At 50.0% G+C, this 17,501-nt stretch overlaps 1 protein-coding gene across 4 annotated transcripts in view; it reads left to right on the forward strand.

The window, feature by feature from the left end:
• Positions 1-17,501, forward strand: part of SSH1 (slingshot protein phosphatase 1) — a 63,195-nt gene that overhangs the window by 32,006 nt on the left and 13,688 nt on the right. Inside the window, exons 4-10 of one of the 4 annotated variants that reach the window (XM_047759459.1) lie at positions 3,533-3,597; positions 4,315-4,436; positions 8,418-8,486; positions 10,070-10,135; positions 13,147-13,341; positions 14,473-14,566; positions 15,720-15,848. In XM_047759459.1, coding sequence (XP_047615415.1) covers positions 3,533-3,597; positions 4,315-4,436; positions 8,418-8,486; positions 10,070-10,135; positions 13,147-13,341; positions 14,473-14,566; positions 15,720-15,848 — 740 coding nt within the window. Of the gene's footprint in view, positions 1-3,531; positions 3,617-4,314; positions 4,437-8,417; positions 8,487-10,069; positions 10,136-13,146; positions 13,342-14,472; positions 14,567-15,719; positions 15,849-17,501 lie in introns of those variants that run through there. The other 3 variants (XM_047759460.1, XM_047759461.1, XM_047759462.1) reach the window with 3 other exon arrangements.

Below are 17,501 nucleotides of genomic sequence, written 5' to 3' on the forward strand. Positions count from 1 at the left end.
AACAGGTCAAAGTAGCCGGCAGTTGGGACCAGTTTTTTTCTTGCTTTGATCATCTTGTTTGTCTAACCTCAGGTCATCCAGCCTCATTCTTGATCTGAGTGCCTAGGTTAGAGTTTCCCATCTTAAACTTTATAGCAAACACTAGGTCTCAATCAATATTTTCACATACTGATATTTATAATCAAGATTTAGGTCTATTTTAAGCCAAGAAAATAATCATCCTGCACAAGGAAGGCAGTGTGTTTTGTGAAAAGAATATTTGCTTTGGAGCCAGACAGACCTGGTTTCTGATCCAGTTCTCCAACTGTACAGAACATTCAAGGTCAACTTCTGAGCCCCCGTTTCCTAATCTTTACAATAGACGTCAAATTCCAGTACCTCATGTGATGCAGAATTTAAAATTAGTGCATGAGAGTTCCCAAGTGGCTCAGTGAGTTAAGTGTTATCACTGCTGTGGCTTAGGTCATTGCTGTGGCATGGGTTCTGTCCCTGGCCTGGGAACTTCTGTGTGCCTCAGGTGCAGCCAAAAAATAGAAAATAAAATAGGGAGTTCCCAGGAGTTGTGGCTCAGCTGTAATGAACCTGACTAGTATCCATGAGGATGCCAGTTCAATCCCTGGCCCCGCTCGTTGCCGTGCGCTGTGGTGTAGGTTGCAAACACGGCTCAGATTTAGAATTGCTGCGGCTGTGGTGCAGGCCTGCAGCTGCAGCCCCAATTCAACCCCCAGCCTGGTAATTTCCATATGCTGCAGGTGTGGCCCTAAAAAGACAAAGTAAATAATGAAATTTATGCATGTAACATACTTACCTTCTTGTAGGTACTCAGCTGTGCAGTAGCTGTAATTATTGCTACAGTGACTTCTCATCCAAGAAAACTATAAACAGAACTTTCTTTCTTCTTACTGATGGTTCTTCCCTGTCGCAAATGTGCCGATGTTCCTGTCTTAACCATAACACATACAACAAAGCCAGTGCTCAGCTTTGTTCACTAAGTATGAAGTGTCTCTTTCCTCTGATTCATAAAGTATTCTCACATCATGTGCAAACTTGGGGGAGTGACCGCAAAACCTTTTTGTAAAAACCCTAAGTCAAGTTCACTCACCTCTGGAACATGCAAGAGTAGGGAGGAAACCTGGTGCGTCGGCTCTTCTCTGGGACTGGGATGGCCTGTGAGCTCAGAAAGCCGGGGGGCCACCAACCATCCCTGGATGCTCAGGAACTGACCCTGGGGTAGACACAGATGTTATGGCAAGTCCCCAGGATAGCCCACAGTCCCCCTAAGCCATCGCCATGCAGAGCTGAGTGCAGTTGAAGATTAACTCTGTCCACGTTTAAGTAATTCAGCTCATGTCAGTGTCCATTCAAGCTGAGACTCCCTATACTTTAGGCTCTGCTTTTTTTTTTTTTTTTTTTTTTTTTTTCTTTTTGCAAATGCTTACTGAACCCTTCCACATACAGAAACTGTGTGTGGCTGCCAGGCCAGGGTTGGGATTTCTCTCTGTCAGTAATTCCACATTGCAGCAGACAGTTCCACTGAAAGAACTCTGTGTGGGAAAACGTCCCTGTCCTCGAGCCACTCATCAGTTGAGGGGCTGGTTTCTGCTCTCATCTGTGTGCTTCTGTGACTTGGAGTGGCTGGTGGGGGGCCTAGGCAAGCCAAGAACCAGCTGTGGTGGTTGTGTGCCATCCTGACATTGGTGACACGATAGGTGAGGGGACTGTTGGGTAGAAGAAGGGAATAGGGACCATTACCTCCAGGTTGTTCCTTATAGGACATGGCGCCAGGGTAAGGTATTTCACACGGTGGGCTCCTGCAATGGAGAGAACCGACAAGGGGGCAGGTTTCTAATCACCTGGTTCCTCTCTGCGGCAGAGAGTGCTATTTGGGTATCATGTAGCAATCTCCCCTAAAATTAAATGATGCTTTTGGGAGTTCCCTGGTGGCCTAGTGGTTAAGGATTCTGCGTTTTCACTGCTGTGGCTCAGGTTCGATCCCTGGCCTGGGAACTTATTCGTGCCATAGACGCAGCCAAAAAAAAAAAGATGCTTTTGCAAAAAGAACAGATTCAGTGGATTGATCCCTGTGGGTCCAATTTTTTTTCTTTTTAAGGCCACACCTGCAGCATATGGAAGTTCCCAGGCTAGGAGTCCAATCAGAGATGCAGCTGCCAGCCTACGCCACAGTCACAGCAACTCAGGATCTAGGCATCGACTGCGACCTATACCACAGCTCATGGCAACACCAGATCTCTAACCCACTGAGCGAGGCCAGGGATCAAACCCTCATCCTCATGCATACTAGTTGGGTTCTTAACCTGCTGAGCCAAATCAGAAACTCCTGATCCCTCTGGGTTCTAATTGTGATAATTTTTTTTTTAAGATAATCTTCTTTCTTTGGGGAGTTGCACAAGTTGAAATGAATATACATTTTCTGTAAGTTATTCCTTGCACTGCCTTCAAGATCAGTACCTTCAAAAATGAACCATTTCTTCAGAAAGAACCCCATGCAGACATTTCTGAATGCAAGCTAGGGGAAAAGTGGCCTTAGAGCCACCGTTGCTGCTTACTAGCCAAGAAGCTCAGTTATGGGGGCCCCTCTGCCTGGACACACAGCCTTCTTCCGTGAGGTTGACCCTGCGTGGCTATGGAGACCACCACCTCGAAGAACTTTCCCCCCACCACCATCCCAGAGACACCCCTCAGACCCTGGGGCCACTCAGAGATGTTCAAAAGCTAACTCTGGGAGTTCCTATTGTAGCTCAGCAGAAATAAATCTGACTAGCATCCATGAGGACACATCCTTGCTCAGTGGGTTAAAGATCTGGGGTTGCCATGAGCTGTGGTAGAGTTCACAGACTCGGCTTGGATCTGGTGTTGTTGTGGCTGTGGTGTAGGCCGGCAGCTACAGCTCCAATTGAACCCCTAGCCTGGGAACCTCCATATGCCTCGGGCACGACCCTTAAGTAAATAAATAAATAAATAATTTTTAAAAAGCCGACTCTGGATTACTGCCTATTTTAAATAACCAAGGGGAGATGAACAAACAAAAGACTGCATAATTTTTTTTTTTTTGTCTTTTTAGGGCCGCCCTAGAAAGACAAAAATAAACAGATAAATAATCTGGCAATAGAGGGTTCCTGTTGTGGCTCAGTGAGTTAAGAACCCAACGTAGTGAGGGTTCTCATGAGGATGTGACTTCAACCCCGGGCCTCGCCCAGTGAATTAAGGATCCCGTGTTGCCATGAGTGACTTGGATCTGGCATTGTTGTAGCTGTGGAGTAGGCCAGCAGCTGCAGCTCCGATTTGACTCCTAGCCTGGGAACTTCCATATGCCTGGGTTGCAGCCGTAAAAAAAAAAAAAAAAAAAACCTGGCAATAAACTCTCTCTCACACAGCCTCATCATTCAATATCCAGGAGTGGACAAAGGGAAATCTAAGCCTTCTTGCAGACCCTCACAATCAGCTGCTTCTGGGTATCTGCCTAGAATGTAGGCGGGTGACCTTTTTTAAACTTTCTTCATTGGTCCAACAGGGGACTTGCCTCAACATCTTCAAGTAATGATCAACCTTCTGCGTTGTGAAGATAGAATCAAGCTGGTAAGAAGAGACGAGAGTGGCAAGTTTTAATTTTTAATTGTGAAATTTGATAGGGAATTACTCATAAGCCCAGGGGCGGGGCAGGTAAGCGTGGGGGCTTTTATGTTAGAGCAGATTCTCCCGAATTGTTCACAAAAGCCAAGGCCAAGTCTGCTCCTCAGTGCCCAGAAGGTGCAGCGGGAGGATGTATTAGGTCTCAGGGTCAAGCTATGCTAAGTCAGAATCATTGTTCCCTGGATTTTATTCATTCACTTGTTTAATAAACTTCAGAGGCTCTCCTCTGAGCTGGGCACTGTCCCTCATGCCAGGGGTATAAATGTGACTTTAGAATTTCATCTTGGAGTTCCCATTATGGCTCAGCAGGTTAAGAACCCGACATAGTATCCCTGAGGATACAGGTTCGATCCCTGGCCTCGATTAGTAGGTTTAGGATCCAGGGTTGCTGCAAGGTGTGGTGCAGGTTGCAGATGCGGCTTGCATCCTGTGTTGCTGTGGCTGTGGTATAGGCCTGCAGCTACAGCTCCAATTTGACCCCTAGCTTGGGAACTTCTGTGTGCCGCAGGTACAGCCCAAAAAAGAAAAAGAAAAAAAAAGAATTTCATCTTAATTCCAAAACTTACGGGGGAAAATAAAACAAAAGCCTTTGGTCTCAGATTGGTGAAAGAAGGGGCCACTGTCCAGGAAGGCAGGCCAGTGACAGCAGCTCTGCCTGTGTAGGCTGTGCGCTTGGAGAGTGCCTGGGCGGAGCGGGTCCGCTACATGGTGGTGGTGGACAGCAGCGGGCGCCAGGACACCGAGGAGAGCATCCTGCTGGGAGTCGACTTCTCCAGTAAGGAGAGGTGAGTCTGATAGGACAGTGGTTCCCTTCTGTCAGGTGGACAGGGGTTGCTTCCAGAAAAAGGTTTTCAGGGTCCCCCACCCATGGGGGTGATGGTGGGTGATGGGTGGTCAGGTGCTGGGAAAGACAGGGCACCCAACTTCAGCTCTTGTGTGCCAAGTTCTGGTCCAGATCTAGCCTCTGCTCTCAGAGAGCCCCGGGTCTACATTGTGCTTAGAGATTTAACCCTGGGTCTTATCAGGGGTGCCCTAGAAGAGGGCACTGTAACCAGGGGGGCTTCCTGAAGGAGGTGACTGCAGTGATGAACCCCCCAGGACAAGCTGGAGTCAGCAGGGAGGATGCCTTCCAGGCCAACAGTCCCATCTAGAAGTACGTGATTGTTCGGCATTGCTAATGTCCCATGGATTCCCAAGCACCTGGTCACAGGCTGGAAGAGAGGTTTGGAAGTTTTCCAATAACTGGAGGCCAAGATAGTTATATCCTAGACCCTATTAGTGTGTGAAATGAAGTTGAGCCACTCTTCTTACCTCTCGGATAAGCTGATGTGCGTGAGATCAGTGCAGGACCTGAATCTGTTAAAACTGGATTAGGACTCCCTTTTTTCATCATTCATGAATCTTCTCATTCATGAACCAGACCTTTTATCTGCATTCTCCCATGTGTGAGGCAATAGGCTTGGCCCAGGTAAGCAAAGACGCAGCAGTGCCCACCATTCAGGAAGGGAGAGAGCTGTCACCAGAAGCTGGGGTGACCGGCCCAGTGGAGGAGAAATGCAGGGTGGCCAGGGGAACCCAGGAGAGGTGGCTTGGGGGGAGTGCCAGAGGCCTTCAGGAGCGTACAACGGGCGAGTTGGGGGGTGCGGCAGAGCAGGGGGGGCATTGGAAGAGCATTTCTGGCAGAATTGATAGCAGAAAACAAAAGCCAAGGAGGCAGTGAATGGCATGGGGACTGTGCAGTCTCTTGCTCCTGTGAGAGGACTGCTGTTGGTCCCCATTTGTGACCAAGACATCGTTGCTTGTTACAAGTAGATGAACTCAGAAGGAGGGCATTTCTTTTATAACCTCCTCCCCAGCACATAGGAGCCTTCTGAGAGCGTGGGCAGGTGCCAGCCCCATATAGGCCAGTGGGGGGTCTCCTGGGATTGGGCAGGTGGGTCACAGGGCTGCAGAGGGCGAGTGGGAGCCCACGGACCTTCCCAGTTGGGGGCCAGATGCAGTGTCCTCCACGCTGCAGGGCAGGGAAATGGGCACTTTTATCCATCCCCAGCTTGAAAACAAGCCCTGGTCCTTACAGAAGCCTTTGGCCTGCTGGAAGCCTGATACATCTGTTTTTCTAAGTTCCTGCCATGAGATTTTGTTTCCTTATTCAAATAAAAAAGAGCGAGAGGTAAGGTTCTCCCCAGAGGGACTTCCCCAAGGGAAAGGAGTCCAGATGCAGTGTTAGGACCAAGTTTGGGGTGGGAATGATGGTGGCCACGGCTTCTCAGAGTCACATGTACACTTGCTTGCTCAGGAGACCTGAGCAGCCACCCTGCAGGTCCATCTTGGGTTATGTTTGTTCCACTTTCGGGAGCACCTCAGGGACCACCAGCAGGCCCACCACCCTCCACTTGTTGGTGTTTTGCAGTCTGTGAAGGATAGGCCTCTTCCCCGCCTGCACCTCAGGCCCCCCGCACAGGGATGGGGGACTGTGTCCTTCCCTAGAGGTGCCCCCACCTGCTTCCTCCTTCGAGGTCGTGCTTCCTCTAAAAAGGCCTGCTTTCCCTGACTTGTGTCCTGTCCCTGCTTCCCACGTATGTAAACCACAGGCCCTCCTTGACTCTAGAGATGTTACTGTCACTCGCTGCAGGGCAGGTGGACTCACAGAAATGACAGATGTGGGGACGTGATGGAATGGGCAGGCTTGGTACAGTCGTGTCTTGGCCCCTGACCTGCCCTTTTGACTCCAGGCTGAGAGCCTGAGTGGAGGCCTTCTGCGGGCTTCTGCCCCCTGCATAGAGCTCTCACAGGCTGTTCCCCATCTCTGCACTTAACAGAGGCCAGTTTAGATGCCGCCCTGGTTCCATAAGGACAGTTTCACCTCTGCCTGGCCTGGGCCTGGGCTTTGGCTCCCGAGCCTGGGGTCCTTGTAGCTCTCTGCTATTTTCTCTCCTTGTTACCAGTACCTGGCATGGGTCATCGGTGCTGAAAGGGGGCGAGTTTCTGGGGCGCCATCAGCCCTGGGCTTCCTGCACATGGGTCTTAGTTCCAAGGGGCCCTATCCTTGCCTCTTTCCAGCACAGACACAGCCAAGTAACCCTAGGAACTCTTGAATCTCAATGTAACTTTTATTTTGCAACTCTGCAAGGGAAATATAATTATCCCATCAAGAATGGGTGGGACTGAGGAGTTCCCTGGTAGTCTAGTGGTTAGGACTCAGTGCTTTCAGTGCTGCGACCTGGGTTCAGTACCTGGTCTGGGAACTAAGATCCCACATCAAGCCATTGCACGCAGCAGCCCCCCAAAAAGAATGGGTGGGACCGCATGGTGGGACTGGAGAGTTTGCCCAACACAAAAGGCTTAGCTGGGGAGTTCCCGTCGTGGCTCAATGGAAACGAATCTGACTAGCATTCATGAGGATGAGGTTCGATCCCTGGTCCTGCTCAGTGTTAAGGATCTGACATTGCCATGAACTGTGCTATAGGTCGTACACGCAACTCAAATCCTGTGTTGCTGTGGCTGTGGTGTAGGCTGGCAGCTACAGCTCCGATTAGACCCCTAGCCTGGGAACCTCCATGTGCCTCGAGTGCAGCCCTAAGACCAAAAAAATAAGAAGAAGAAGGCTTAGCCGAACTTGACCCAAAGGGCTTGGAACCACCTTCCCCACAGATACAGAAGCAGAAAGCGGAAAGATCCCCCAGGGCTGCCATCGCCCTGGAGGAAGAGCAGGTTCTGTGAGGCCCAGAGCTGCCCACCTGCACAGTTGTGTGTGTGTGGCTGTGGTATAGGCCTGCAGCTACAGCTCCAATTTGACCCCTAGCTTGGGAACTTCTGTGTGCCGCAGGTACAGCCCAAAAAAGAAAAAGAAAAAAAAAAGAATTTCATCTTAATTCCAAAACTTACGGGGGAAAATAAAACAAAAGCCTTTGGTCTCAGATTGGTGAAAGAAGGGGCCACTGTCCAGGAAGGCAGGCCAGTGACAGCAGCTCTGCCTGTGTAGGCTGTGTGTGTGTGTGTGTGTGTGTGTGTGTGTGTGTGTGTGTGTGTGTAACTGCTCCCTGGAGGGGGGCTGTAGGTGGTAACAGAGATGTCTGCTCAAGATCCCAGGAGGTGGTTGGAGCTGGCTTGGCAATGAGGGCCATTTCTGACAAGGCGACCCTTTCTCAAATGCCTGAAGAATTTTCATAATGAGCCAGGGAGACCCTCTGACCAAGCCCTTTCTTTCCCTCTGCGATTTCCAGCAGCACATTCTCTTAAAGCCCTCAGGTATCACTTCACTGTTAGGATGGGCAAAACGAAAGTAGATTAAGCTGGTTTTTAAAATGGCAGGTACACAAAAGGTCCAGAAATGAAGGCCAGTCATGGTGTTAGCACTCTCCCCTCCCCCGTCACCCCAAAGCAGGTGGCAAGGAGTGGCGCCGCTGTGTCCCCTGGACTGCATATGGCCTCAGGCCAGGAGTGTGCCACCTGTCAGCGGCTTCACCCCTGCTGCAGTGTGGGCATGTGGTCAGCTGCTTGCTCCTGGCCCCCAGGAGCTACATCGAGATTTGGATCCACACCAGAATGCTGGGGTCCGAGTCTCCTGTGATTGTCTCTAAGCCGGGTCCCTGGCCATCCCAGACCCACGTCCTCTGGAATTCAGTGGTGTGCCATCCCTCCAGACAGCTCTAGAGTGTCTCCCAAATACATACCCAGGCAGCCAGCCCAGGTCAGATGGTGGCCTCCCATGGGCTGGACAGCCCCAACCAGCAAGGACCCTGACTCTTCTCCTCCCTCCCATGCAGTAAAAGCTGTACCATCGGGATGGTTCTCCGACTGTGGAGCGACACAAAAATCCACCTGGATGGAGACGGGTAAGGAGAGCTCTTTGACGGCTTCTGTCACTGCAGACTTTGAAACATGAGTTGGGCAGCAATGGATGCTCATTTACAGAATCCCATGTGTGACACATTCATCACATCAGGAGACGTAATACTGCTCTCCCGTGAGCCCCACAAGGCAGGGCACATCTGGGGCATGACAGAAGGGAGTTTGGGTCATGAGGTATCAGTGGAAGCGTTTTATGGGAGATCTGCTGCTGCTGTATGCAATTTGAGAACAGTAATCAATAGAAGTTCCTTCATTCTCCTTGGTTTGTTAATTGGATACTGGCCCGGTGTCCTCTGTGGGACTGGTCCCTGTAAGTTCACGGTGAACACGACACAGCAGGAGCTCAGTCTTTGAGGCCTGCAGGGGAGATATTAGTACAGCAGTGTTTCCAGTGCCGCTTGGAGGACTGCAGAGGAGGGGTCGTGCAGCCGGCCCTGGGCGGGCAGGGCAGGGCTGAGGGCCATCCGGATTCTGGGGGACGTACTTGGATACTGCTATGAGTGGAAAGAAGCAGGATAGGAAGTTGTCACTAGGTGAGATCCCAGCAGTAGAAGTGATGGTGCCTTGTGGCTAGAAGTGGGAGGGAAAATTAAAATTAGCTCTATTGGAGTTCCCGTCGTGGCGCAGTGGTTAACAAATCCGACTAGGAACCATGAGGTTGCGGGTTCGGTCCCTGCCCTTGCTCAGTGGGTTAAGGATCCGGCGTTGCTGTGAGCTGTGGTGTAGGTTGCAGACGCGGCTCCAATCCCGTGTTGCTGTGGCTCTGGTGTAGGCCGGTGGCCACAGCTCCGATTGGACCCCTAGCCTGGGAACCTCCATATGCCACAGGAGCAGCCCAAAGAAATGGCAAAAAGACCAAAAAAAAAAAAAAATAGCTCTATTGAAGACATGGGATTATAGCTACATTTTTCCCTTTAAACTTTTGTCTTCCGTTACTGTTTTGTATGCAACTGTGGAAGAAAAAAAAAGATGGAATTTGTGGGACAGAAAGCAGGGAATGGGGTGGGACAGTGCAGGAAAGTAAAACGAGATGGTGAGATTTCCCATTGGGTCTCAGTGGGTTGAGAACCCAACATGGTATCCGTGAGGATGTGGGTTTGATCCCTGGCCTCGCTCAGTGGGTTAAGGATCCGGCGTTGCCCTGAGCTGTGATGTAGGTTGCAGATGTGGCTCGGATTTGGTGTTGCTGTGGCTGTGGTATAGGCCAGTGGCTGCAACTCCAGTTTGACCCCTAGCCTGGGAACTTCATGTGCTGCTGGTGCAGCCCTAAAATAAAATTCAAAAAATAAATAAAACAAGATGGTGTTCATTTCCATTGTTGCCTGCCATCCTTTGCTGGGCTTTCAGTTTGGAGCTGACTTTGTGTTGCTGGGTTAGAAACAAGACCTCCAGTTCAGGTTTGAGAACCCTCCTTTTTTTTCTTTTGTCCTTGCTTCTGTAGTCCCCTTGTCAGTGTAACACACACTTGTGCTCAGGGTGTCCACGGTGAGTGACCCCCCAGTCTGGCAGTGATGTGGTCAGAAGGTCTGACTTCTCGCCATGATGTCTTTTGTTTTTTCATTCTCAGTGGATTCAGCGTCAGCACAGCAGGAAGGATGCATGTCTTCAAGCCCGTGTCTGTCCAGGCCATGTGGTAAGTGTGGTTTTAGGGACTTTTAACTCCTCTGAAATGTTTTTCTAGCTGACAGCATGAACAGAAAAACCCCTGTCTACTTGGAAGCACACTTAGGTGCATTTATTTCCTGAGTGTGACAAAATAGACATAACAAAATTTACCATTTAAGCATATACATGTATATGCTTATACACATAAGTACACACATGTATATGTGTGTGTGCATGTGTGTGTGCATATTTTTTAAATTGCTTGGCCGCACCCACAGCATGTGGAAGTTCCAGGGCCAGAGATTGAACCAGAGCCATAGCAGTGACAACGCCGCATTGTTACGCTGTAGGCCGCAAGGGAAATTCTTTTAAGCATCTTTAAGGGTACAGTTCGTTGACATGAAATACATTCATAATGCTGTATGTTCATCGCTGCTGTCCATTTCCAGAACTGTTTCATCATTCCAAACAGACGCTCTCTACTCATCAAACAGTAACCCCCAGGATCCCCTCCCCGAGCCCCTAACCTCTCTTCTCCTCTCTGTGGATTTACTTCTAGGTCCCTCATGTAAGTGGGCTCATACAGTATTTGTCCTTCTGTTTCTGGTTTTTTTCACTGAGCATAATGCTTTCAAGGTTCATCCATGTTGTGGGACTTCATTCCTTTTTAAGGCTGAACACTAAATTCATTATAGGGTTTTTCTACTTGTGTTTATCTGTTCATCTCTCTCTCTCTTTTTTTTTTGTCTTTTTGTCTTTTTTGTTGTTGTTGTTGTTGCTATTTCTTGGGCCACTCCCGCGGCATATGGAGGTTCCCAGGCTAGGGGTCGAATTGGAGCTGTAGCCACCGGCCTACGCCAGAGCCACAGCAACGCGGGATCCAAGCCGCGTCTGCAGCCTACACCACAGCTCACGGCAACGCCGGATCCTTAACCCACTGAGCAAGGGCAGGGACTGAACCCGCAACCTCATGGTTTCCAGTCGGATTCGTTAACCACTGCACCACGATGGGAACTCCCGTTCATCTCTTGATGGACATTTGGGTTATTTCCACCTTCTGGCGACTGTAAATAGAGCTGTTCTGAACATTGGTGGACAAATTATCTGTTTCGGTCTCTGCTTTCAGTTCTTTTGGGGGAATATACCTAGAAGTGGAATTTGTAGATCATGTGATAATTCTGTGTCTAGCTTGAGGAACCAGCCAACTGCTTTCCATAGCAGCTGCACATTCCCGCCAGCAATGCCCCAGGTTCCAGTTTCTCCACATTCTAGTGAACGCTTATGCTTCTTTGATTTTTGATTTCATAATAGCTATCCTTGTGCATATGAATTGGTATCTCACAGTTTTGGTTTTCATTCTCTAATTAATTAGCCCTGAGCATCTTTTCATGTGCTTATTGGCCGTTCGTATCTCTTCTTTAGAGAAATGTCTATTCAGGCTCTTTGGCCAGCTCCTAATTGGGTTGTTTGGTTTGCTCTTGTTGAAGGTATGTTGTTTTTACACATCTGCCATCCCTGCTGACAGTATCATTCTAGCATAGGTAAACTTACTCCTTGTTGCTGGCACACAGCGGGCACTCACCTTGCTCCACGAAGGTGACAGCACTGTGCTAAGCACTGAGCATCTGAGGAGGCATAAAAAGGACATGATTCCTGTCCTGGTGGAGTTGAAAGTCTGTTGAGAGAAGGAGGAGAGTCAGAGTGATCACTGACTCTGACTCTGAAACGCAGGTGCAGAGTCATATGTGATACTGAGGGGCGGGTGCTGGGCCCTGGGGTACCCACTGCAGGGTGCAAGGGCCTGGGTGGGGTCACTGGGGCGGGGGTGAGGTAGCTCTAGGTGAAATAAGTCAGCTTCCAGGCCTTTCTGAACCCATCACACATCCTAGAGCCTCCCCTAGAAGGGCTGCACAGACCACTTATACAGCAGGCTCAATGCAACAGTCTCCTGGAATAAGCTGGAAAAGACTCCAGGGAAAGCTGGGGGCATCTGATGAGAAGAATTCTGCCCAGCATTTCAGTCTTTCCTCTTTTCTCCAGGACAGTGGGAGTCACGCAGGATTCTCCCGCAGGCCACAAGTTCATATTGTTGCTTCATATTTACCTCCTCTCTTCCTGGTGACAGTCTGGGCTCATTTGGGGGGAGCCAGTCACAAACTCCTCATCCTCTCAGTGTCCCACACATTCTTCTGTGACCCTGGACAATTCGTTCTCTCCTCCTCTATAGGCAAGTGAAAAATAGGCCCACGTGGTTTTCCAGAACTTCAGGACCAGAACTCGGTTTAGTAAATATTCAGCTCAGGCTTCTCCCCTCCACCAGCCTAGAGGTAGGACAGCTGTGGACACCCTGGCAAAGTGAAGGGGGTCACAGTGGTTTTTACACCGTTGTTGAGCTGTTCTCGCCCTTCACTGACAACTGATTCACCCCAGTTGCCGAGAAATACTCAGCCCATATTTTTGTAAAAAGAAGTCAGAAAAGGATAAGTAATTTGACTGTGACCACATATATTTTCATTACTCTTTCTCCTGCCCGACTCTGCCTTCCTAGACCTCTGCTTCAGTTAGTTCCTGTATTAAAATGACTTCTTGAAACCAAGCTAAGCATCTGAGCTATTGTAACATTGAAGGGAGGGAGCTAGAAATTAAGTCACTGAGGACGCGGTCAGATATCTCTGCCGCGTGTTGAAGATTTCTCCATCTGGCTGCTGGGCTGAATCGCGATTCCCATGTTCAAGGTAACCATAGCCTCAGAACTGAGTCCCTGTTCCCGGGACCTTAGCGGTAGATGTACAGTGACCTGGGAACCTGCCTGACTGGGAGAGTTAGGGAGATTGGGGGGTTTCCTTGTTGGGGATGGTGACCAGTGTTCTCTGCTCTGGGGTCAGTGCGTAGGTGGCACCTGGCAGCCTTGTCCCCCCACAGTGGCTGACCTGTGGAGAGCGTCTCCAGCCTTTCTGCCCTTCCCCGCCCTGGGTTAAGCTCTTTGTCCAGCCTTCCTGGTGCCTCCCGGGCTTGACCCTCTCCCCCTCCTCACCCCAGGTCTGCCCTGCAGGTCCTCCACAAGGCCTGCGAAGTGGCTCGAAGGCACAACTACTTCCCCGGGGGCGTGGCGCTCATCTGGGCCACCTACTATGAGAGCTGCATCGGCTCTGAGCAGAGCTGCATCAATGAGTGGAACGCCATGCAAGACCTGGAATCCACACGGCCCGACTCCCCCGCCCTGTTTGTGGACAAGTGAGTGCAGTGCTCCCCCCACCCTATGTCTCCTTCCCACCCCCAACCCTGGTTACCGCCCCCCACCCCAACCCCTGGACCCTGCATCCACACAGCCTCATACCCCCATCCTCCCAAGATAGAGGCCACCTCTCCTAGAATCAGCATCTCAAGCAGGGGCTCCTCACCTGCAGCCTGTGAGCATCTTTGGTGGAGGGAAGGGTCTGTGACCAACTCCCCTTTTTGATATTAGAGACAAACTCAAATGTGAATGCATTTCTGGGCAACGACTCCGTGGCTTCTGTCAGATTCCTGGCTCTGAGGCCAGGTCTGGTACCCCTGCTCAGGTTGCCAAAGACTTCATTTTCAGAGCCTCTTCCTCTGCTCTTACGAGTGTGATGATTTCAGCATCTGGTTCCTTGGAGCCCAGGACCGAGCCCAGGACAGCTGTCTCAGAGGCAGCAATTGTGACTCACGTGGCCTAAGGCCACACTCAGTTAAAGTCTAGGTCCAGGAGAAGGGAGCAGCTCTCCCCTTCTGTCTTGGTTAGGACCCCCTCCCCCAGAGCGTCCTGTTCCTCTGGGATGCCACATGTGGACAGCTGTGGACAGAGGGAGCCCAGAGGCCACAGTGTCCGAGGCCTCAGTAAGTTAGGAGAGGGTTGGAGAGGATGTATGCCTTTGAATCTATGAAGGGGTGCCATGTGGAAGAAGGGTTATCCTGGTCCGTGTGGCCCCAGAGTCAGAACCAGGCTGACATGTACAAGTTGCAGGGAACACACAGACTTTGGTCCCATGTAAGGAGAAGGTCATGGGAGACGGACACAGCTGGGGCCTGAGGGTGCAGTGATGTCCTCTGCAGAGCCTGGAGGACCTCGGGGCGTGGGGTGTGTCACACGGTGGTTCCAGCATCCTGCTCTGCATCTGCAGCTCTGCAGACCCATTCGAGAAGTGCACTTCTCAACCATCATTTGCCTCTTTGGCTTCCTGTTCCCTCCAGTGGCCCCTGGGGGACTTCCCTGTCCCACTCCCCTTCTTGCTGAGAACATGCCCAAGCCATGTCCTATGTAGCTCAGGAGCAGCTGGTGTTTCTATGAATGCAACCGCAGGCTTCCTGCAGTTCTGTGCCTCCCTGAACGTGATTTCTCTCCAGGCCAACCGAAGGGGAGAGGACTGAGCGTCTCATTAAAGCCAAACTCCGCAGCATCATGATGAGTCAGGACCTGGAGAATGTGACATCCAAAGAAGTAAGAGAGCGCTTCCCTGCTCAGCAGGCAGAGGGCACAGGCATCCCTGTGTCCTATCGCCCTGGCACAGCTGAAGTTGGGTAGATCTAAGGGGTTGAAATTGCTATTTTAAAAAGCCGAATAGGGAGTTCCTTTTGTGGCTCAGTGGTTTATAAACCTGACGTAGTGTCCATAAGGATGCAGGTACCATCCCTGGCCTCACTCAGTGGGTTAGAGGATCCAGCATTGCCACAGGTTGAGGCATAGGTTGCAGATGCAGCTCCGATTCAACCCCTAGTCTGGGAACTTTCATATGTCGCAGGTACAGGCCGAAAAAGAAAAAAAAAAAAAAAAAAAAGCCATGTATATGGGGTTCCCATCATGGCGCAGCAGAAACAAATCCGACTAGGAACCATGAGGTTGGGGGTTTGACCCCTGGCCTTGCTCAGTGGGTTAAGGATCCGGCATTGCTGTGGTCGCAGATGCGGCTCAGATCCTGCATTGTTGTGGCTGTGGCGTAGGCTGGCAGCTGTAGCTCTGATTCAACCCTTAGCCTGGGAACCTCCATGTGCCGCGGGAGAGGCCCTGAAAAGCAGAAGACAAATAAATAAGCCATATATCATCTATTAATTAGTGCTTGTAAAAAAGTCCTATTGTGCTACCTTCCCTTTGTTCTGTTGCTTTTTGTCCAAGGGATGCAATGAATTTTAGTAACAGCTTAAGCTTCATAGATCTAAGAGGTTAAAATGACCATTTTTAAAAGCCATACACAATCTTTTTATGAATTAATATGTAATAAATCTCATCATGATACCTTCCAAAGCAAGGTGAAAGTGATTTTAGGTTTTCACAGTGTGGATTTGATCATCGTAAAAGCGCGAGTGTTTTCAACTCAGTAGAGAAGGTCCCATGGGAGTCAGGTTCCTTCTTTGAAATAATACATGGCCCCCAGGGAGATTCACTCTGAGGCTGAGTAGCCTGAATTCCCATCACCCATGCATATGTGCTGCCTGCCTGAGTACACAGGGGTTTATTCTGAAAAAAAACAAACAAACAAAAAAAAACCCACCTTTTTTGAAAACAGCCACAGTTCATGTTGTGACTTTACTTGTTTGGAGGAAGTGTCATTATTATTTTTAACAAACGCCCTTTCTTAATATTTCCCGCTCCACAGATCCGTAATGAATTAGAGAAACAGATGAACTGTAACTTGAAAGAATTCAAGGAATTCATCGACAACGAGATGCTGCTTATCTTGGGGCAGATGGACAAGCCCTCCCTCATCTTCGACCATCTTTATCTCGTAAGAGGCGCCTCACACGGCAGGGTCTGGTTTGGGGACTGCGAAGCAGGCCTTGATTTGTTTGGCATTCGCAGCAGGTCATAGTGGGGGAAGAACTGGAGTAACAGGAGCCTCCCTCCTGACTTTTGTGGGAACTCCCCTCCTGACCCCTGTCTCTGGCCTGTGGCCTACTGGTTTGCCCTCGAGCCAGATGTTTGCACCACAGGGAGTTGGTTGCAAGCTCTCTGGCAGAGATAACTGGCCTGCATCTTCAGATGCACACCACCCTCTATCTCGTTCAGTCTCTAACACAGGAACCCCCTCCAAATGGTCTGCAGGCTGAAAAACACCCTGGTTACTGAAGGGAGCATGCACACCTGACCCCAGAACGACGCCTAGGCGTCCTGTCCTCCCTGCTTGTCTGCACGGCTGCCCTCAGCCCTGCTGCCAGAGCCCATTGAGGGAGCCCTGCTGATGCAGCCACGGGCTCACGCTCTCTCTTCACCTCCATCTCTCACTCCGATCTTCTTAAAGCTATAAATCTCCCTCCCTAGCAGGCGACCGGCAAGGTCTCAAAGTGGGGGGATTGCAGAGGAAGGCACATGACCACAGTCAGGGCGGCAGTGCTGCGTGATGGAACCCAGACCCACTGGGCAGGTTCCCGCTCCCTGGCCTGACCGGCTGCATGCCCAGGAGCAAGTCTTTTGGCCTCTTTTTTCCTTCATCCTATACCTCAGGGGATAATTATGAGGATTCAGTTAATACATATTTAAAGCACCCAGAGCAGTTTCTGTAGACATTCACAAATGGTACCCATCTTGAAAACAGAAATCACTTCCTTGGGAAGGGCGAGGAAGTGTATTTGCTGTGGAAGGCATGAACAATTGTGTTTTCTGCCTGTGGGAGATAATCAGTAGTTCCCTAAATGATGTACATTTAATATTATTAACTATAGTAGTTCCCTGGTGGCCTAGCAGTTACAGACTCAACGTTGTTGCTACTGTGACATGGGTCCTGACCCTTGCCCGGGAACTTCCACATGCCACAGGCACAGCCAAAAACAAAGCAAAACAAACATAAAAATATATAGGAGTTCCCATTGTGGCTCAGCGGGTTAAGAACTGGACATGGTGTCCATGAGGATTCAGGTTCGATCCCTGGCCTCCCTCAGTAGTATGAGGATCCAGCGTTGGCGTGAGCTGCGGTGTAGGTTGCAGGCGTGGCTCAGATCCTGTGTTGCTGTGGTGTAGGCCGGCAGCTGCAGCTCTCGGATTCGACCCCTAACCTGGGAACCTCCATATGCCACAGGTGCGGCCTTAAAAGGGAAGAAAAAAAATACGTGTATATGTGTATATATGTATGTAGTATATATTTAATATATTTGCATATGTTGTTCTGTATACACATTTAACATATGTATATTTAAATGTGTATAGATGTGTAGGTATGAAGCCTGGATCACAAAAGCAGCCCTGGCCTCTCATCTGCTTTCTGGGCAGTTGATGGTCTTCCCTGGTGCACATGAAACCAAAGGCCCCTCCGGCCTGTCTCTCCACTAGGTGGTGATCACAGCAAAAGGATACTCATGACCTTAGCAGGGGTTTTTCTTATTTTTTCGGTATGGTTTGGTACTTTATGTCACTTTTTCCATGAGAGATAGTAAAGGAATTTTTA

This window comes from Phacochoerus africanus, chromosome 15, assembly GCF_016906955.1.
Source record: "Phacochoerus africanus isolate WHEZ1 chromosome 15, ROS_Pafr_v1, whole genome shotgun sequence".
NCBI lineage: Eukaryota > Metazoa > Chordata > Mammalia > Artiodactyla > Suidae > Phacochoerus > Phacochoerus africanus.